The 22,063-nt window shown below is 38.4% G+C and overlaps 1 protein-coding gene across 1 annotated transcript in view; it reads left to right on the forward strand.

Moving 5' to 3' along the window:
• The window catches only part of cdh5 (cadherin 5), a 46,967-nt gene extending 25,237 nt beyond the window's left edge, over window positions 1-21,730 (forward strand). Inside the window, exons 7-15 of the mRNA XM_024297791.2 lie at window positions 461-565; window positions 1,156-1,298; window positions 1,371-1,504; window positions 3,385-3,494; window positions 3,666-3,768; window positions 10,638-10,768; window positions 10,848-10,962; window positions 17,059-17,191; window positions 19,418-21,730. Of these exons, the coding sequence (XP_024153559.1) occupies window positions 461-565; window positions 1,156-1,298; window positions 1,371-1,504; window positions 3,385-3,494; window positions 3,666-3,768; window positions 10,638-10,768; window positions 10,848-10,962; window positions 17,059-17,191; window positions 19,418-19,802 (1,359 nt within the window). The 3' untranslated portion in view covers window positions 19,803-21,730. The remainder of the gene's footprint in view (window positions 1-460; window positions 566-1,155; window positions 1,299-1,370; window positions 1,505-3,384; window positions 3,495-3,665; window positions 3,769-10,637; window positions 10,769-10,847; window positions 10,963-17,058; window positions 17,192-19,417) is intronic.
• The last annotated feature ends 333 nt before the right edge of the window (window positions 21,731-22,063 follow it).

Below are 22,063 nucleotides of genomic sequence, written 5' to 3' on the forward strand. Positions count from 1 at the left end.
CTAAATCCAAATCATGACTAAAATGTACATTTCTTCTTCCTTTTCGACCAATTTTAGAATAAATCTGTCCACTACATTTAAAGGACTCTGGAGCTAACACACTGTCCCCACTTAACAAGACAGAAAGGAAACAAATCAATGGAGTGTGTTTTGTGACCATTTCCCACCATGCCGTGGGACTGTGTAACCAGAAGATGAACTGAGTTTGCCGTCATACAACATTTACAGCCTTTTCACACCTGGAATCGTCAGTTTGTCCTCAATGAATAAATGGATGTCACTGAGGACTGAAATAAGTGGTGCATTTTAGTCCAAAACTGGAGGTGAAACTGTAATGTATTCCCACAGAAGACACTCGTGAGGATAAGTCTGGAAGTGAAAATCTGTAACTTCCATCTGACATGAGAGCAGGGGATTTCAACTTTACAACATTGACTTGTCTCTCTGTGTGTCTGTCTAGGCTTTAGACTACGAGAAAACAAGGAGCTACACGTTCACTGTCCAGGTGAAAGAAGATCTAGATTTTCCTGCAGACAATCTGAACACGGCAGTCACCAGTGCACAGGTAACTATCAACATACATATCATTCATCATGTGTCGACGTGTCCTTGGGCAAAACACTGAACCCCACATAGCTAATATGGTGTTAGGCACCAGAGCTGCCATCAGTGTGTGAATGTGTGAAGGCGACAGTGACTCCACAGCACTTTGGGCCTTCAAGGAAGGTATTAAGTGGTACAAAGTATAAGTTATTTATCATTCTCACAAAGTCTAGTTATCTTTTAACAATTAAAAAAAAAACATTCCCAGTAGTGTTTTAATTATAATTATGATGTTTTTAACCAAAATCCCACGACCTTAAATGCCTTAAAAATACATTTTTCATGTTGATCTGAAGCCTCTGTTTCCAGAGTCTCCTCTGAGGGGGCGTGGCTTTTGGAGCTGAGCTGAGTAGCCTGATTTAGAGGAGGAATACTTGGAAATGCAAAAACAAAACGCTTTCTTATTACATTTGTTCTCTTTTATAAGTAAAATGCCACACAGACATGTTAATAACTCAAAACAACATGATTTTCATCAGATTGGGACTTTAACCTAAAAACAGATCTTCTGTTTGTGGTCTACATTTATTGATAATATTGTCAAATTTTCAGGTAACCGTGGAGGTGACGGACGTGGACGAGCCTCCTGTTTTCTCAGAGTCCGTCTACACCTTTGAGGTCCTGGAAGAACACATCAGGGACAACATCGGGATAATCAACGCCAGCGACCCTGACAGAGCCAACAAGAGCATACGGTGTGGTTCTGGGCACATACCTGGAAGGGTTTGTGCTGTAGCCTGGCACTGACGTGTGGTGTCTCGGTTTAGGTACAGCATCGAAGAAGAGGGCTGTCCGATCAGCATACACCCAATCAGCGGTCAACTGTCCACAGTGAGGAAGCTGGACCGAGAGCTGCAGGCGTCACACATATTCTTTGTTAAAGCGCAGGAGGAGCCAGACGGTGAGGACTGCATTCCTCATGCATCCTGTTCCTTTTAAACAATAGAAGATTGCCCAGAAATGGAAACCATGTGTTCCTTCCAGCAGCAACGAGAGACTCTTGGTTTCTGGGCTTGCCGGAGAACATGAGCGTCAAACACGAGCGGGGTTTACACATTTATCACTCCGCAGTAACACCTGGTGGATCCATGTGGGAAGGAGAGAACAAGCAGGAAAATCACATTAGTGTGTCCTTTTGTTCACTTGCTGCTTCCACGCCAAACTCTGTATTTTTAGACCAGCAGTGAATGAAATCCAAAGATCTATTTTTAAGGCTCGTCACAATGTTTAAGGAGCACAATGCCCCCCTGAGCCTGACAAGGTCCTGAATGTACATTACTTGTACTTTACTAAATATAGGCTTGAAATCTCTGTGCAACAGACAGCAAAGAGAAGACGAATTTTCAAAAGGAGCTTTAAAGATAGAAAAAAGACACACTTCAGCACCAAAAAAGTGACTGTCAAACACTTGACCCTAATCAGTTCCACAGACGACATTTAAATGCCACGACTCATAACAAAGCTGTGTCGGAGCATAAACTCCAGGAGAGCTTTGGAAAACGGCAAAAATGTACATGTTTTGTAATAGAGGAATTTTTAGTTAAGATAATACATTTTTATAAGTTGTTTCTAATTCTATGTACACCATAGCGCTTTTGAGGAACGGGGATTATTGCATGGTGCATTCGGTGTTCACACTGGATGGTCGCTACCTGATACTAGCCCCTGTACTCACCGTTGGAAGAGATGTCATAGAATTTAGTTCTGGCATTAACCAAAATTATTCATTTCTCCACCATGATCAGATTTCAAATGGTTGGCACTTCTGTGTTTTGAAAGGATGCTATCCATATATCACTATTAAATCCAGGTTCCTGATTGGTCAAAGTTTAATTGTTATAACTTCTAATGTTTGTTCAACGTCAGCACGTTTCGTACATGGAGTCCAAAAACGGGCTTAAAACTTTTGTAGCAACATGTGAATGCAGGAGTTTGGAATGCAGAAGCCTGAAATGTGCGTATACAAAGACTGTTCAGTGGAAACGACCGCTTGAACGCGCATTTTCTAGCTCAGTGTGAACGTAGCATTACCCCACAGATGAAACAGAGCTGCATTCACTGGTGTGTGAATCCACGTTCACACTAGGGCAATACTGAGCATTTGGGTATTGATCCGATACTGGTCAATTTCTCCGACATCAACATTTTTTGGCTGTGATGAACCTCAAAATGTCAATTGTTTTCAATCACTGTGAATGTTTTTTTTACAAGTTTCCCTTTTTTTAATTATTTGATAAAAACAGAATTAGGACAGTATTATTAATTAAATGTAAAATGGTTTATTAAAATTAAAACTTCTTAAAATGAAATAAAAAGTGAAGAAGGGAATGCAAAATATTCTACAAACAAAAAGAAACAAGTAACTATGATGCAAAAATAAATCAAAAATGCACATTTCAGGTTTCCCCGTTCAAAACTGTCACATTTCTGAGTAGATACGCAAGTTTTCATGTCCATTTTCATGCTCCATGTACAAAACGTGCATCCATTAAAACCAGGTTGAACTTCAGCTCTGACTTGGTAGTGACGTCTGGAATGAGTCCCCTTGAATTCATGGAAGTGCCAACCATTTGCAGCCAGATTTTATTCAATTTCAATTTATTTGTATTTATATAGCCCAATTCATATTTAGTCCGTTCTTGAACGTGTGTCACATCTGTCGCTTAAACATTAGTTTGTCCTGGTTAAAAAGGGTTGCAAACTGCAGAGCTATTTTGTTCTTTTTGTCTTGAAAAGAGACAAAATCCTCACTATTGTTGTTCCTGTGTCTCCGCTCTGAAGGTTTGGAGTCAGTTGTAAAAGTTCACATCACTGTACAGGACTACAATGATCACGATCCGGAACTGGACGATGTGGATGCCTTTGTCTGCGAGAACGACAGCACCAATACGGTAAACGCTCCTCTTTAGTGGAAAACTTGAATTTCAGCTTTCGTTCTCTGTCTTCTATTCTAGTGGATTATCCTATTTCTAAATTCACATAAAAAATAAAAATAAGAAAAAACAGTTGTTCATACAAAACGTCCGGATGATGATTGTTTTTTCTGTTTGGTCTTTTTTCAGGTAATTGCGACATTGAAAGCTAAAGACGAAGACGACCAACCAGCGACCTTCAAGTTCAGCTTAGCCAGGCCGAGCTCCAACTTCTCCATCAAAGACTTGGGCAGTAAGTTCCTGCTCAGAGCTTTCATTATCCGTCAGATCAATGACAACAGATCTCCCTGGGATTACAGAGGAAATTCATAGGAAATATTTACAAGGATCCAGCACTGAACAAAGGAATCCTAGAGAGGAAAATGAAAGAACTCGAGAATGTGGCACACAGATCCGTTTCAAAGTGATGCTGAACACAGAGCAGAGAGCAGGTTTAACCAACCTGGAGTCAGTGTCTAGCAGGACACTCATCTTCAGAAGATGATGAGAAGAGCGGCATCACAGATGATGTGAAGGAACAGCCAGCGCGTTCACTTCATTACATGGTTACTGTCATCCAAGCCTATCAGCGGTTAATTAAAGGATCTGCAGGTTCGTGCTGTGAACAAAGCCTCTCTTCCCGCCCTCCTCACCGAGAACAAAAGGTTGACAGATCAGTGCAGACCGTGTCATTATAAACCCTATTAGGAAATAAATGAGCCCCGGTACACTCCTTTTATGTGGAAAGACTGTAATACAAAAATAATATTTGAAGATTTCCGATGTTCTGCAGTTTTCTGATAGTCTGTAAAACATGACACAAAAAATCAAGAAACCGCTACAATAATCTTGTCCAGTATCATCGACCAAACTTTGATTGATAAAAAAAAATCTCTACCGTATTTTGCTGATGTTTTTCACAAAGTGATTTAGAAAGGTGATGCACTCAGCAGCCAGGGATCCCTGGATGGAAAATGTCTTCTTCTGTTGGTGCAAACACGAGTGGAGAATGAGACATGCAGAGCGTCACGGTTCTGCATCGGAACATAATCCGTCACATTGTCCTAAAAAAATCTGATATGTGCGTACACTATATATAGAGTCCTGTCTTTCTGTCCTTTAAGTACAACTTTGATCATCTTTTGGTTTTGTAAAAGCGTTCCCAATACGGTGTGCATCTTTCCCTCTCACAGGATTCAAGACACATCTCGATACATGCTCCACGAATCAATACTTACTGGATTCAACTCTTTGGTGATACGATACAGTCCCAGAAACGCTCAAATCCAGATATTTCTTATTCGTATGGCGTTAAAAGCAATAAACAATAATGCACGGCATTTGACAGAGAAATGTATTCAGGCACTGATGTGGAAGAAGCTAGCTTATGATTGGACATCTTATTGTTTGTATCGCATGAACATAAGAAAACAAAGATGGTAGAAAAATGAAGAGAAAGAGAAAGTGTAGTTTGATAGAAATTCATTATTTACGTCTTGATTGATTCTGTACCTTTCAACCAACATAATCTTGTTGGTATCTGTGGTTGATGTGCAGTTACTCGATCAATTTTCAATACGTTTCTATTTTTTACATCCCTAACCGATACTGCTGTTACTCCCACTGTCTGATCGATTTTTAGATAGTTATCTAGTATTTTTTACATGCCTGGTTTTCACTGATCTTTTAAATGTAATTCTGCAGTTTTTAGCCAAAAGGACTATTTCTAAAACATAATTTCTGCAGAGTGGCAGTTGTTCATTCGACATTTGCCTCTGAGTTGTGGGCGGGACTGTTGGTATGGATTAAGTCCGTCCCCATTTCCCATCACCACTCTGTTTACACTCTCTCCCGGTATCTTATAGCACCACTCAGGCCCAAGCTTTTATTAGCCTGGTCGAAAAAAAAAACGACAAGCAATGTCGCACCTCAACCTAACATTACTGGTGCAGCAAAAATGTTGATTTATTTGTCTGAAAGTGGATGCATCGGAATGGAGCAGAGAAAGAAGACTGTGGCCCGCCATCCGTATTTCTTTACATGCTCCTAATTCACCACAATTTAATTTGATTTATTTCAAACATGTAAAACATTCCCAAAAAGACTTAAAAAAATCAATGCAATCACATTTCATAAAAGGAAATTCACAAACCGAATTCAATAAATACATGTTTGAAAGGGGGATAGGCAGAAGTAAATGTTTATTTAAGCCTATCCCTATATGTCTTTTTCCAGTGACTTAAATAATCCACAATATATAAATCTAAACGATACAATATGACAGTAACTTTCAATTGTTCCTCTTTTCACATGTAAATCCTATAAACTGTAATCCACAATCAATATTTCCCTATCAAAAAATGTTTAAATCATAAATTTTGTTCTTCCATCTTATTTTTGAAAACTTCTGTTTAATTTTAATTGTAAATATTTTTATTTTTAATTAAAAAATACATAGAAAATGCCACTTTAATCTTAATTTTCTGTATATATGTCCTTTGTCATAAGAAGACACAAAAACATAATTAAAAACACCAAAAACGCCTTTACTCCTCATTATAAATGCTTACATTACACTTTTTCCTAATTATTAAAAACAGTTTTGACCTGAAATCGAATATTTATAACAACATTTGCAAACAATAATCCATCTTAATATTTAAAAACTTCCTTTTTACCATTTTTATTGTTGAAATTAAAGGTATTTAAAAAAGAAAAATCAATCAAGAGAAAAAGTGAAGACAGTTAAGTTAAGCACAAAAGAAGTCTAACTGGTGAAAGAGTTGACTTATCCGCCCGGAGCGTGAAGATCAAAGCCTGTTCGGAGATCTGAGAGCTCCATGTCTCACTGAGCTTCATCCGATGGCATCAAATGATGGAAATGTTTTGAAACGTGGACAAGGTCAGACCAAAAAAAATATGAAAAAAACACCAGAACTTTAGTTAGAACATTGATGATGATTTAAAAAAATAACTTACAAGCTCACATACTTCACAACCCTCAGATGTAGTAAAGAAGAAAGTCGGTTATAAAAATTAGTGGAATTAGTTAAAGTCTTGCTATTTAATCTAATCAAAAGTACACTGAAAAGAAGATAAACGGAAAAAATAAAAAGTGTGTGCTCCCTCATAAACGTCGGCTTTGCTTACACCCACAGGGGCTGATATGTTGAGCTAACGGGAAGGGAAAACGATGAGGTAAAGGTGGGAGAGGAGATGAAAGGAGGCAAGAGCGGGAAATCTGGATTGAGGGAGAGGGGTGATATTAAAGTGACACCGTTAAATGTGGAGAAGAGGCACGGAGAGAAAAAGGATAAAGAACACAAACAGGAAGGGAAGAGACTGAGTGGGATTCTTAGTGTGGGGGAAAAAAAGGTTCAGGGAACAATCGCCTAAATGAAAAATTCAAAACAAGACAGAGGATAAAAGATGAGAGCCTGGGTTAAAAAAGATGACAAGAAGAAAAAGAAAAAAGACAATGAAAGAAAGTGGAGGAAAAGAAAAGATAGAAGACTGTGGCATCAAAGAAGAAATCCCATAAAGCAGAATCAGAAGCTCCAAATCCTTCAGTGAGACGTTAGAAAACGTTGGAAATAAAAGGATGAACAAAGAAAGAAGAGGAGGATTCAAAGTGCACATGTCAGAATTAACTGAACCCCTCTCTGAATTTAACATGTTTTAGCAAATGAAATAAAATGGGAAACAATGGCAAAGAAAATTCTCCTGACATTGAAGCAGACGGGCTGGACAAAAAAACAAAAACAGAGGAAGAGCAAAGGAGGACAAGAGGAGGACAAAGGAGAGTGATGGCATGAAGAGCAGACAGATGTGTTTTTATCTTTTATTCAGGTCCTTTCTGCCTCATCCGTTCTACTCTTCCTATCACGTCTCCAACAGAAAGATGAACAGATGAACAGCTGACCGCTGCATTCTGCTGCTCTCTTCCTAATCACACTCTCCTCAGGACGTTTGAGATTCTGTAGGTCCACTTGTGGATGTTTGGTTGGAAACATCTGTCTGAGGACGGAGAAGCTGATAAAAAATGATCAAGTCATTGTGGTATCGTGTCTACGCTCATACTGGAGGCTCGTGAGTTCAAGTTTAATTCTCCGCAAAACGGGTTGGATTTGGAGGTTCACTCACCAAAGGGGTCTCGAGTGCAGCGGTGTCTGTAGCTCACCTCTCCCCCAGAGGATTCTCAAATGCAGATAACAAGTTTCACACATCCATCTGTGTGACAAATAAAAGGACTTTGACTTTAAAAAGCAGATGAGTGACTTTTCTGCAATTCTGGGTCATTTTTTTCTGAAGTCTGCTGGATTTTGCTCCAACAAAAATCATTTTAGTCTTTTATAGTAGTTCCATGCTAGCTGTTTTGGCTAACCTAAGTTTTTTCTTTTTTTCTCTTTTTTAGGTTAATTTGGCATTTAGCCAATATTTTAGCTGGCTGTTAGCTTCTGCGATTTCAGCTATTAGCTTCAGTGTTTTTAGCTATCAATTTCAGCATCTTTAGCGGCCAAATTCAACTTACAGCATTCACACTAACATTATCACACGTAATGCTATATATCTAGATTATAATTATGTTAAAATTAGTTTTAGAGTGTTTAATAAATGTTTATCTTGTTCGACCTAAGGTGTGTTTTGGATTTGGCCCCCCATCCGATTGAGTTTGACACCCCTGCTTTAAAGGGCAGTTGGAGGCTGACTCCATTCTCACCCCAAATTTGAAAAATGCCTGAAAGGGGGCGGGGTCAGTGGAACTGGACTGAGTGGTGGAGGTGTGGCTTGGATCTATGATTGACAATTAGATGTAGCTCTAACACTAGAAGGCACAGTTCTTGCACTATTTACAGCTTAGTACTATAGACATAATAAAAATGTAAATATACCACGACATCAATGATTTTCTAAGCTTTAAATTGAGCCATGTTTTGGTAAAATCAGTTAAAAGAAATGAGGGAGCTAGCCGGATTTCTGTGGTTTATGCCTGCATGTCTTTGAAACAGCTGTGTTCTGTCGACGCGACTCAATGCACAGCAAAGGCGCCCGTGCGCGCGCATGTCTCTTACACGCGGTTTGTACTTGATAAAACGCCGCTTTTTACGTCCGACTTGGGACAACACAAGATGGCATAATTTTAGGTAATTTTTTTCAAAAGTTTGTAAATATCAGCGCGTTGGATGGCCATTACTCCATTCTTTGCACTGCTTTTCCTTGTGATTTATGAACCTTTTCGCTTGCCACTGTAGTAAAGAAATTACAGACATTTTCTGACTGCAGTTGAAGTGTGGGAACTTGGAACGCACCGAAAATGAGGTGCCCAACCTCATCGATTTAGATTCATGTTAGCCCCGCCCCCACACGCCAGAACAGAGCCAAAAGTTTTAAACTGGAAAATTTAAAAGAGTTAAATGTGAAAACAGAAAAGTTGAAGCTGAAAATAAAGGGCTATATCCACGACCTACTTCTGCATTTGGAAAATGACCACTCAGTCATTTCTGGTCGGGCAGGGGGCTATTGTTTATTGAGTATTTGGACTTTAAAAGATGTCTTTTGGAGCCACCAAGAGTCACTCTAAATAATGTTAGGAGCATTGTTTGCTTTTCTACTAAAATACTCAAAAAAAAAAAAATCAAAAAGGATTTAAATTGTATTTGTCGTCCTACATAGCAATCTTTGAAGCTAACTTGCTAAGACTGATGTTATTCACACGTATTTACGTGCGAACAGCTCCGAAGTTGATAGAAATTCATGTTGGCGACACGTAATAGATGCAGATTGTTGCATTGTTTCATGTATTTTAAGTGCATCGCAGTATTTAATGAAGTCCCAATAGCTGTCACGCAGCTAGAGCGTGAAGCGCTGCTGCAGCTGCGGCCGTGATCGGGAACAGTTTGGAGCATAAACCTGAACCCTAACCGTAATCCTAACCTTAAACTTTCCTCCGAGTCCGTGCAGTCAAGAAAAAAACAGTTCAGAACTGACTGCAGTATTTAGAAAATTACGTTTAAATACCGCTGTCACTTTTCATCCGGGCTAATGCTAGCTAGCAGTAAAGACACATCTGATCATCGCTGTCTTTATCTTTATGACCTGTTAGTTGGGTTTCAGTTACTCCACAGTAGTTTCTCACTTTTTGTCAATGTTATTTTTTAGTGTTAGGTAGAATCAGTTTTATTAGAATTACAGAAAACTTCAGACACTTTAGCTTACCGCCAATGATTCAGCCTGAAATTTCAAGTTGTTTTATTCTGGTTTCAAATCTTGACTGCCCTGATCTAACTCCATATGACAGATTGATTTATTTGTTTGCTGTTTCCTGTGGAGTCTGGAAAAAAAGCTTTTACAGGCTTTTGAGTGAATTGGCTTGAGCCGCTCTGACTGTTAAACACTGGTAAGCACCAGAACCGCCTCCGACCTGATTTGTCCAGCTTTGTATTTTCTTGTCTGAGTAACTCACTTGAATTTTGAAAGATCTTGTCTGCCCTGAGCATCGTTTTTAGATTTTTATTTTTAGAAACTCAAAAGCCAGTGCTTATAATATCTTATAATATCTTCATGGTAAATGGCGTATACTTATGGCGGTTTACCACCTTCTTAGAAGGCCCAAAGTGCTGCTCTTCTGTGCTCCACGGCTGCTAATTAGCACAGTGATCTTGAGTTCTTGTGGATTTAAGTGACCTGTGACCTCTGTTGTTCAAAACCAGTCCAAGGTCCAGATGTCCGCAGCTGTTTTTCTTCAAACCCAGTCTCCAGTTTCTTTGTGTGAGGGGCCTTTCCTGCCATTGTGCTGGCTGACATTCCTCCACTCGTGGAATCCTGCAGGCTCCGTCCCCCCCAGCGTCTCAGCAGGAAACTTCTGCCTGCCAGGAATTCCTCTAATGATTCTATTGTTGCTGCTGCTTCACTCTGACTTTTTTTACAGCTTTTGAACTTAACCAGATCGTTTCTGTTAGGCCAATTTTGTCGCGCAGCAAAGCATAATGAAGCTGTTGCATGAATCTGAGCAGGTTTATGTTAAAGCATCGCCCTGTGAATGCTCCATTATAGAACACAAGTGCAGATTTAAGAAAAGAGCGACAGTGAGGATGAGTTTAACGGATGAACTTGTTTGTGCAGACAGCTCAGCCGTCGTCCTGGTGACGCAGGGACCCTTCAGTGCGGATGACCCCAAAGAGTACAGCGTGGACGTGCGCATCAGTGATGGAGGACAGCCCGTCAAGACCAGCGTCACCAAGCTGGCCATCAAGGTCTGCATGTTTGATTTGAGAGCGGCGCTTGCAGTCAATAAAGGTTTCGACTGACGTTTGTAACTCTGACTCGCTCTAGTCTTGCCGCTGTGATGCTGGGAGGATTTCCAAGTACTGTAAACCAGGAGCTCGCAGGATGGGGGTCAGTTTTCATGCTCTGATAGCCATCCTGCTCTGCATCATCACCATCCTGGGTGAGTCATCTTGATAATGAAACAGACTCTTTTCGTTTTCAGCTCTTGTTTATATTTTTTAAAAGATCTAATCTCATGCTTCAATGAAATATGGAAAAGTTATTATTGACATGAAACAGAGTTCCTAAAAAACTGGCAGTTTTCTGATTGCATTTCACCAAAAAAATACCTATTTTAAGAGATTCTGTTTAAAGAAGAGAGGTTTACAGATTATTCCACTTCTTACCGCAGTGATTTAGAGTTTGCATCTTTCCTTCCTGTTCATGTTTGACATCAGTATAATACTGATGTGTTTTCATGATGTTATTTATAAAAGTCTTGATCACTGACTCACATATTTTTTTATTTCAAATATACAAATTATAATGAGATGACATTTTAAATAATAAATTAAATAATAAATAACATCTTTCATGAGCCCAAAAAGGTACGGAGCCCCTAAAGGGACATCGAGGAAGATAAAAAAGTGAAGTAAAAAGACAATTATTTTTTTCTAAAAATTGAAGTGTAAAAATGTTTTGTCTAGTTAGTAACCGGTTATTATCTGGTGCGCACTAGGCAGGAAACATAATCTGTTTTTACAGAGTCCCTAAAGGAACGTCAAAGTAAAAAAAATAAATAAATTCTGGCTACCATCTAGTGTCCCTTTAAGGGCTGTTAGAAGCAAAATTTTCATAGCTTGAGATTCAGATTTATTCTATAAAACAAACAAATTTGACTTTTAAAATATAATTTCATACCCAATTTAAAGAAAAATACATAAAAGTTCATTTAAAATTAATAAAATAATATTCTAGATCTCAACAGAAGCTTCATAGCCTTAAAAAGAATCAGAAAAATAAAAAAAAGTTTTTGTTTTTTTTTACTGAAGCAGTTTTGATCATTGCATAACATTTTATCGTGAGGACCTCACTGTTACAAACATCCTTACTTAACTTTCTTACAGTCCCACTCTCGTCTTTTGATCTATTTTCAAAGTGTTCCCAGTGGTCTTTCACTATAATTTTGGGGTTTTAGCCCAAAAAAACCTCAGTCCTTTTCTAAGACATAGTTTCTGCAGAGCGGCAGAAGTTCATTAGAAATTCACCTCTGAGTTGTGGGTTTTAGTGCAGAGCAATCCCGCCCCCCCTCCCATCACTGTTGGTGAGATCTCAGTGCAGGAAGATTGTGTTCCGCCCACAAACGAGCTGAGTTTCTATCTGCTCCTGATTCACAACGATTTGAGTAAAGAAAAACTCAGAAATTCAATTTACAGTTTAGTTTTTTGTCCTCTATCATCAAAAACCTGTTTTTTCCGGATCATGTGATGAGATAATGTGACTCCACCCACATTTTTGCCCCATCTCTTTTGGTCGATCTTGCAAACAAAAAGCTGCTTCCACGATTGTTTAGGCTCGCCGGTTTTTCCTGCATCCTCTGTGAAGAAAAATCAAATTGTCTCTCCTTTAGGGTGCAGTTCTTTACAGCAGCTCCGTCACTGACACCTGATTTTGTTCAATGAACTCGTCATAAGTAGTTTTGTAAAAGTGGCATCAGAGATGCAAACATCCTATAGAAAATGTGTTCTTTGCTGTGAATCAAATCTGTGTTTTGCGGGGAACTGCCTCCACTCCTGGTGCTGTTGGTTTTATGAATAATGCAGTGGCGGATGTGGAAATAATGCCTGTGGTTGTGAGCTCAATATTCTCTTTGATACCTTCACCCTCTTCTCATTTTTTTGGGGGAAAAAAAGAGGCACTTGTCATGTTGGATCAGAGCAACACCGGAGAAAGTTGGCAAAACATGAGGGATGGAAGGAGGGCCGTGGAAAAATAGATCTATCCCGGCGCAGATGCAGGAAGTGGAGAGGCGTGAGTGACAAACAGACTGAAAAAAGTTGAAAAAGAGACGAGGAGAATTGTGGGAAAGCAGTAGATGAATAGCAGTGGTAATGAGGAGTTTATCAGCTCTTTAAATGCTTATCAAACCCCAGCAAACCTATCAGCTCTTAATTCACTCCTTCACTATCGTGTCTTTGGCCTTTCATTCCTTTTTCTCTCCCTTCTTCTCCTTCCCCTCAGGGTCTCTCTGTCTCCCCCTCTATCTCCCTCTGTCTTTATCAAACACCCCAAAGCAGGCTAGATTAACTATTTAATGCACTTGTCATTATCAGTCGGAGCCCAAAGCGGTTTAACTTTCCTTTCTCTTTCACATTTTCTCACATGAAGTCAGGTTTGGCTAAAAAGCAGAAATGTTCTCAGTGGTCTTCAACAAAGAGAGAACTTTCCTTTCCTCCCTCTCCGTGTGTTTTTTCCTTCTCTTCCTTTAAGTCTGATATCTCCAGAGCTTATTAAACTGCAGAGCATGTGTTGTAAAAAATTAATCTGTTAGTTTCCCATGAAAACTTAAATTAGTCCCATTCCAGATCAGCTAAAAAGCATGGCTAATGCTGAGCGTCCACTGAGACGAACAAGAGCCTGAGCTGCGGGCCTAATCTGGACTCGCATGCATCCTTCCTCTCCTCTTCTGTCCTGATTTCCTCTTCCCTTCGCCTCCTGCTCCTCTTACAGTTAGCTTCCTACTATCTTTTTCCCTCTTTTTCCTTCCTCTCTAACCCTAAACATTTTCTCTTTCCAAAATCAAATGAGTTAAATGTGTTTTTAGTTGCCATAGAGCATGTTTTAAGTAAACGCTTTAAGTAAACCAAAGCAAACTTTGGTTAAATGCTTAACCAAATAAAGAACACACAGACAGCTTAGTGATGTTAGTTTTGCCACTGACGGAATAAAAAGATGCACAATTTAAAACAGAGAAGGACTCAATAGCAGAACTGGATCTCAAAAGTTCTACGCCTTCATGAGATAGAAAGAGCACAAAATACATAAATAGAGGGAAATTTGGAAATGTACTGATGTTACAATATAGGAAAAATTAACTGGATCATAATCTGAAAAATAAAAAATGAATCTTTAACTAAAGGTAATAAATCTTAAGGAGTTGGATCAGTTTTACCTGAAGGTCTCAAAGAAAAATCAAGACTTCCTGTTTGACTTTGTCATGGAAATAATGGTGGAAGTCCTGATTTGATTTGATGTATTTCAAGAATTAAAAAATAGCTGAAAATTACAACGCAAATACATGACAAATAGAAAGTAGCACATTGACTAGAAAATAATAATAAAAAAAAAAACTGAAGATGATAGAAAATGATGCCATTTGATGGACAATATAATTACTCTTAGATAGATGTTTTACAGTAATGAAGTGATTATTATTTAAAGTTAATATCCAAAAAACACCTTAAGTCGCAGGCCAAACAGAATAAACATTTATTGAACACATTAAAACTAATTTTTTAAAACTTTCAAAACTTAACTTTTTAACATTACTTTAAATAAAAAAGACAGGAATATTATTACAGAATAAATCAACTTAAACCTTAAACACTTTCAATATTTTACTCTCCATGAAAATATATTTTGTCAAAATTATACAAGTTAGAAATAAGTACAAGATAACATCGGGCCATTAATAACAATAAAATAAAATGATCTGGAGGGCCGGATCTTTGACTTTGACAGATGGGATATAGATGAACTAAAGATGATGAGACTTGAAGCAACAATCTGGTTTTAAATACTCTGTGGGATCATCCCCCAAACCAAATCTGCTGCAGGTGATTGACAAATAAAAGCAGAACGGAACGATGAGCAGAAAGTCAACGAACGCCCTTTGTCTGAATTCAATCAAATCTCCCTAAACCCCCAAAAAACTACACTGGACGTTTTTTTACATGCTAAATGTAATTTGATGAAGTAAAAACCAAACATTTTGCAAAGATTATTTATGAATCTGCAACTGAAAAAAAGTACATACATTTTTGGGAAGTTTTTTAAATTATGAAATGTGTGAATTGTTCAAACACCATAAATTGTGGTCTATATTCACCAATCTGGTGAGCATGAATGCTTTTCTTTTGTTAAGGAAATTGGACACAACCTGAATGTTAAAGTGACAAAAAGCAATTTATGTCACATTTTCCTGCTTTTTTTAAATTTTGCATAATTTTGACAGAATGATATTTTGTAGAATTGTTTGGTTTCATTTAGACTTTTGCTTTAATTATGAAATGAGACATAAGCTGTATTTCTGTTTGAAACCTCTTCCTTCAGTTTCAAACGTTGCTCTTGAACTCAGGAGAACCCGTGGTGATGTCAGTGAAAACATCAGAAATGTGATATGTGCTCCACTTGGTCTGGGTTGGTGACTTTTGACACACATTTTCATTTCACCTCAAACAAAGTCAGTTTGACTCCTTTGAGTTAAACATCTTTGTCTGTGAAGTCTTATTGTTTCTCGTCAGTCTTTATTCTCCCACTTCCTTCTTCACGTTTGACCTCTCCTGACCTCCTTTCTCTGTTTATCTTGCACACAGTTCTGATGTTTTTAAGTCACCTTGTTTTCCTCTGCTTATTTCAACTTCCTAACTTCTGTTTACCAAGTGTTTCTTCCTGTTTCTTCTCAGCCCAGGCTGACAAAGGTCAAAACAAGCGGCCATGATTGCAGAAACAGAGTTTTCTTTTTTTAATGAATTCTCTTCTTGTTCTCACAGAGCTGAGATTTTCCAAGTTCATCCGCTGCTTTGGTTTTCTACCCGACGCGTTATTCAAACCATAAGAGACAGTGGTAAACCATCCTATAAAACTGGAAACTGTGGTTTGAAAAGTATCAAAATGATCCAAATTGGACATAACATAAATGTTTGATGCAACCAGGGAGGAATCCACAGAAGAGTTCACACCTCTAAAGAGGGGGCGTTCAAAACCCTAAAGACACGGAGAGGAAATGAATGAAGCCACTGATTCATGTCAGAGCAAAAATCTGTTTTTAAAAACCTCCAACTGAACGTCTTCTGAAGTCAGAATTAAAACAGAAAAAAACAGTCTTTAAAGTTAAACTGTAAAAGATCTGATTTAAAGTAAAATAAATGAATTTAACATAAATGCAGTTTAAAATATTTAGAAAAACTGATTTCTCTTCCTCGTGTGAAGAAACTAAACAAATGTGGTTTTCCTTTAAAGATCCACTCCGATGAAAACTGTGTTTCTTGTAGCATTTTTGTCATGATGGAGGACATATATAAATAATTTAGGATCCAAACTTCGTTTATGAGTCTTTATTCAAGTTGTGATAAATCAGGAGCAGACAAAAAAAAATACTGTCAGAAAAAGCTTGTAGTTGTTGTGTAGAAACTGAAAGTCTCCCTGCTCTGCTCCATTCTGATGAATCCTCTTGCAGACTAATAGATCCATGAATGTCTTTTTTCTTCGTCTAAACTGGAATCTGGATCTAAACTGTGCTGTTGGAAAGCTGCAATATTGCTAGCACAATTTTTTGTTATGGTAATGTAAGGTTGGTGTTGAGAGGGGCTGTAAGCTAGAAGGAGAGAGGAGGGATGATGGGATATCAGCTGAGGCTTCCTTCCGTGCCAATGGGAAATTCAGAGGCAAATTTCTAATGAACTCCTGCCAATCTGCAGAAACTGTCCTAGAAAAACATCACAGGTTTCATGATTTTGGCTGAAAATGTAAACTTTTCATTGTTTTTATATAATTCATTCCTATATTTTAATCATTTTTTCCAGTATGCACAATAATTAAACTAAACTAAAATGTTTCAATGTGGGTAAGTTTTACTATCATATTAATACACCCACACATTTTTTACTGGCATTTTAATCACTTTGACTTTGAAACTTTGACTTTTTAGTCTCTCATAAAATGTCTTCTGAAAGTTTCCATCCCAACACACTAAAGACCTTCAAGAAAACCAAATGTTAGGGAGGTTCTCCTGAGGTCAGATGACGGACTTTTCTAATTGAGGAAGTTCTTTCATCAGTTACGTATTTTAGAGTCAGGTTCAGAAGTTTAACTCAATAGAGTGACTGACTCATTTTATCCACTCAGCACTGTTCCTTAGGAGGTCAAACGTGACATTTTTATGACATTTTTAGTGAGCGTGACATAAAAATGAGGAAAATGGTGTTATGTTTTTTGAGATTGCGATATTTGATTTCAAATCTGAATATTCCCTTTTGCTCTGCTGTACTCCTTTTAGTCATAGTGATCCTGTTTGCGGTGAGGAAACGCTACCAGAAGGATTCTCTGGCCAGCATGAAGAACAGCGGAGAGATTCACGAGCAGCTGGTTACGTACGACGAGGAAGGAGGAGGAGAGATGGACACCAACGGGTACATTTACTATTCTGACTATTCTGACCAAGTTTGCATTTTAGACTTGAAGTCATTTTAGAGTTTAGGACAGATTAAGAGCTTTAAATTGAGCAAACACCATTTCATTTACTGTGTTTTCCACCCCATTAGAGGCTGTGTGTAAGGCCCTGATGGTCTATTTTAATTTTGTAGTTTACATAAGACGCAACGAACTATAAGGTGCATTAATGACACAAAAGAGTCAGAGATATTCAGATTTTATTGACTACGTTCAGAGTAATTCTAATTTTTGTCTGTGACAACCTGCATGCTAGCTGAGTTAGCATTTTCACAACACTTGTAACCCCCGACCTTGTTTGTGACACTTAAAAAATCAAACTAATTCTGTATAAAACAAACGTTTTTGTATAAACTAACTCCTAGCCTCATTAGTAACAAAAACACAGTTTGACACCGCTACACGTTAGCTGCATTAGCATAGCCACAACTGCTTTATATCTCGTAAAGAAGACATTTTGACAGAGCGCCATGTGCCTCTTACTCTGGATATTGAGGTCCATTGTCAGCATTTGGAAAAAATTAAGGCGCATTATAGTGCATAAATTATGGTAAAATTGCGCATTTATTCAATAAAACTTCTTTTATTGCTTTTTCTTTAAAAAATGTCAGATTTCTCAATACACATAATGTATTGTGTGTAATATTATTTTTATTTAATGACATAAAATGCTTATGTAAGACATATGCAAACAAAAACTAAGAGAGGAACACACTTTATTACATTTTTTTTATTTAACCAAATCAATAGATTAAAAAAATATCTTAAGACAGGAAGACATGGATTATGTAAGTCCTGGATAAGGATATCTCTGACAGTTTTATGATTCTTGATTGCTGAAATGTTGGCCTTTCTGTGACCTGGTAGAGTAAACACTGGTCTTTCACAAACATTTGATCTCTCTGTTGGCATATTTACCTTTTTTCTGGTACAGTTTTTTACTCCTTTTAATCCCTTTACTTGCTTTTTCAACCTGTGCTCTACTCAGTTTTTACAATGTGCTCGGTTTTCTTTACTTAGGCCAAATCCAAGTTCCTCTCCTTCTCCTTACCCCAACATTTGACCCGAAAACGGTGAAATAGCATCTTCAAATTTGGACGTCACTCCCACTCGATGACATCATCAATAGTCGCCTGACAGCTACGTTAGCGCAAAGCTGCTAGTGCTAAAAAAAAAAGATACATAAGAACATTGGTTTTATAACTTTTAAAAGTCATGCTGAACCAGGAGTCTGCAACCTGCGGTCCAGATCCACATGTGTCTCTTTTATCTCTCCATGGTGGCTCCTTGGACAAACTTGAAATAATTCAGAGACTGTTGAGTCAACCGTCTGAGTCATTAGCTCCCTGCTAACGGCTGCCTAACCAAAAATACCTAAAGAAAACAAATAAACAAAGCCCACAAACTGACCCGGGCTCACACACCTAGCGCTACAGCTCAGGTGCCATGCTGGAGCGGTCTATCTTCAGCCGATGGCTCATATTAGCTACAGGTTGGCTGCAACCACAAACTCTGCTGCCGACCTCACAAAACTCCAAACTCACATGTTATCCTGTGCTTATTTCTAACTTATATCTTTTTGACAAAATATATTTTTATGGAGACTAAAATCTTGAAAGTAACTTAAGGTTTAAGTTGATTTATTCTGGAATAATATTCCTGACTTTTTATTATTCATATTTATATTAAAAAGTTATGGTTTTAAAACTTTAAAAATTGACGTTCTGCTAGCTTTTTGGACTACGTTGGCATTTAATTAGAATTTTTAAGCTATTTTGGAGTTTAGCTAATATTTCAGCTACATGCTAGCTGTTTTGGCTAACCAAGGTTTTTGTGAGTTTTTTAGGCTAATTTGGCCTTTAGCTAATATTTTAGCTGCTATCAGCTTCAGTGTTTTCCGTTATTAGCTTCAGTGATTTCAGCTAGCATCTTCAGCGGCCAAATTCAGCTTACAGCATTAACACTAGCATTATTGCAGGTAATGCTATATATCGTTCATAATTATGTTAAAGCGTTACAGTTTTAAAAAATTAGTTTTAGTGTGTTCAATAAATGTTTATCCTGTTCTGCCTGTGACCTAAGGTGTGTTTTGGATTTTGCCCCTTGTGTGATTGAGTTTGACACCTTTGTCTGAAGTAGACTTTTTGGTTCCACCATTTTAAGGACCTTGTTCTCCTCTCTTGCAGCTACGATGTCTCCATCCTTTCGTCTGCCTGTCAGGATGGCTCACTGCTGCGCCACTCGGACCACCACGCCCACCCCTCTCTGTACGCCATGGTCCAGAAACCCCACCATAACCCACAACCCCCTGCGTGTAAGGGCGACATGGCAGCCATGATCGAGGTGAAGAAGGACGAAGCGGATCACGACAGAGACGGATTCCCGTACGACACGCTCCACATCTACGGCTACGAGGGACCGGAGTCTTTAGCCGGAAGTCTTAGCTCTCTGGAAAGCTCTTCATCCGGCTCAAACTTGGATTATGACTTCCTTAATGACTGGGGTCCGAGGTTCAAGGCCTTGGCTGAGCTGTATGGAGTAGACAGCGCCGACTACTACCACCAGTACTGACGGAGCACCAAAACATGATTGAAAAGAGCCATAGAAACCCCTCACACTGTCCAACATCAGGTGGGAAGTATACACAGTCATTTATATATATATCCACATTAATGTTCTCTAGAGACCGCTTCAGCACTCACCTGTAACTAAGTGAATCATCACCATGTTGTGACTCTGGTTTCTTCAAATTCATAATCACAGATGAACTTTAACAATCAAATCAAGGATTTTCTTTGTTTACAATGTTTTAAGAAGGAGAGAGGAACTTCATAGGGATGCACTCAGTTCTGCCAACATCGCACAGGTTTTGCAGCAAGAAAACTTTCTTTGACCTTATGAGAGGTCAATCAGACGGCTGCTGGCCAGCGATGTTGCCCCGATATCTGCATTTATGTCTTTACAGCACCAAACTGAATTTTTTTGCGTCTTATTTTGTCAGTAGAACCAGACACTAATTTCATTGGTAAAATGAAGACAATCAAGAGTTTGAGTTTTTGCTTATGATTGTTTGAATATTTCTGGAACTTGAATCTTTTCCATAAGGAGTCTTGTGATGTGTTTGTTTTTCATTGAGAAATATCCAGATTTTGAGGTTTGGTGAAAGTCTGGGCAGCTTCATGACCCAAAGCTCCAAAGGTTTTCATGTATTTTGTATTTCTAAAACACTAATGCGTAACACTACAAAGTAACACTACTAATAAACAATCTTAAGGTAGTTTAAGCTCAGGAACGCCAACAGAGACGTGTTGGGCAGTCATCCAGTGAAAGGTTTTGTGATGCTAGCAAACAGTTTAATATGAATTCAAAGAAACGGAACAGGGACCTCTATCGTTTTATGCTGAAAACAGTCACTGAACATGTGTGGTTTTGTCCGTTGGAGTCATCTTCCGTCCTGACAGCAGAGCAAACAATGGACGGGAGGAAAAGGCTCCTCTGCTGCTCCGACAGAATTACGGTCAGGGTTTATTTGACAGAAACTGTCACGAGCGTTTTGGCTGTGTTGAAAGCTGTGTCCTGAGAGGCCCATTCAAACAAAAGTAATTCACAAAAACCAGGAAGCTCCGAGTGGCTGCAGAGAGTCTGATGAGGCTTGGATAGGTTTAACCTCTCATCCTCTCTGGCTTCTGTTGGGTCGAGAATTTCTGATCAGAAACCTGTCAAGTGAGAACTGAAATTTACATTTTTTATCCTGTTTTCATCTTAAATCAAGAACCACCAGTGCTGCAAATGTCATGTCAGAGAGAAAAATCAGTGTTAGATATCTCAACAAATGAACCCCAGTTGGCATTAGAGAACTGTCCTTAAAAACTATTATAAGTCAGACACTACTGGATTACTTTTTGAAATTCTTTATAGAAAAATGTAATGTATTAGGTTAGACTGTTTGCTTTACTGTCCTTTTTCCCAGTCTTTGAAAATATTCAGACTTAATAGATTTAGAACTACACATCATTTATAGATCACCTATGCACTACTAACCTGAAATGTGAAAAACTGTAAAGCTCAGGCTCAATGGATCCTGGGTGTTTTCTTCTAACCTCTTTCAGAATTGGAGCCCCGATGAAGAGCAGAGGCTCTAAATTCACCAAACAAGGACTATGTTTGAATTCCCACCATAATCCTTAACTAATATAAAGCTATATAGTGCAGGACTATCTAGTGCCCCGGATTTTAAAAGCAAATCGGACACCGTGCTCACTACTTTTATTTTGCTTTGCTAAACGTCGGATATGGCGTCACCGATTTCAGGAGCTGAAAATCTAATCAGTACGAACGTTTTAAGATGTCTATTACTCCACTGTTTTCTGATGACGATAATGTGGATAGTTTATTTAAAAAATTACATTTAAACACTTTTTTCTTTTTTTCGCAAAAATCGTTTAGCTGCAGTGCATTGTGGTCTATATTCGTTAAAGTCCCCCTCTGATGAAAATCCTGTTTTTGAGTTTTTATCATGTCTGTGTGGCATTTTTCTTCTGAAAGAGAACAAATGTAACAAGAAATCATTTAGTTTTTACATTTCTGAGTATTTCTCCTTTTAAATCAATCAAACTGTCTTGGACAGACTCTGTTTGAATGAATGATCTTCTTTCCATCAACAGCTCTGCTGCACATGCACTAAACCAGGGGTGGCCAACCCTGGTCCTCAGGAGCCTCAACCCTGCCTGTTTTCTAGTTCTCTCTGACCAGCTTCCTGCTGATTAGTTGACGTAAATGATTCCACATCCTGATTGACTGAACACACCTGATTTCAATTGTCAGCATCAATC

Source organism: Oryzias melastigma, linkage group LG15, assembly GCF_002922805.2.
Source record: "Oryzias melastigma strain HK-1 linkage group LG15, ASM292280v2, whole genome shotgun sequence".
NCBI classification, from domain to species: Eukaryota; Metazoa; Chordata; class Actinopteri; order Beloniformes; family Adrianichthyidae; genus Oryzias; species Oryzias melastigma.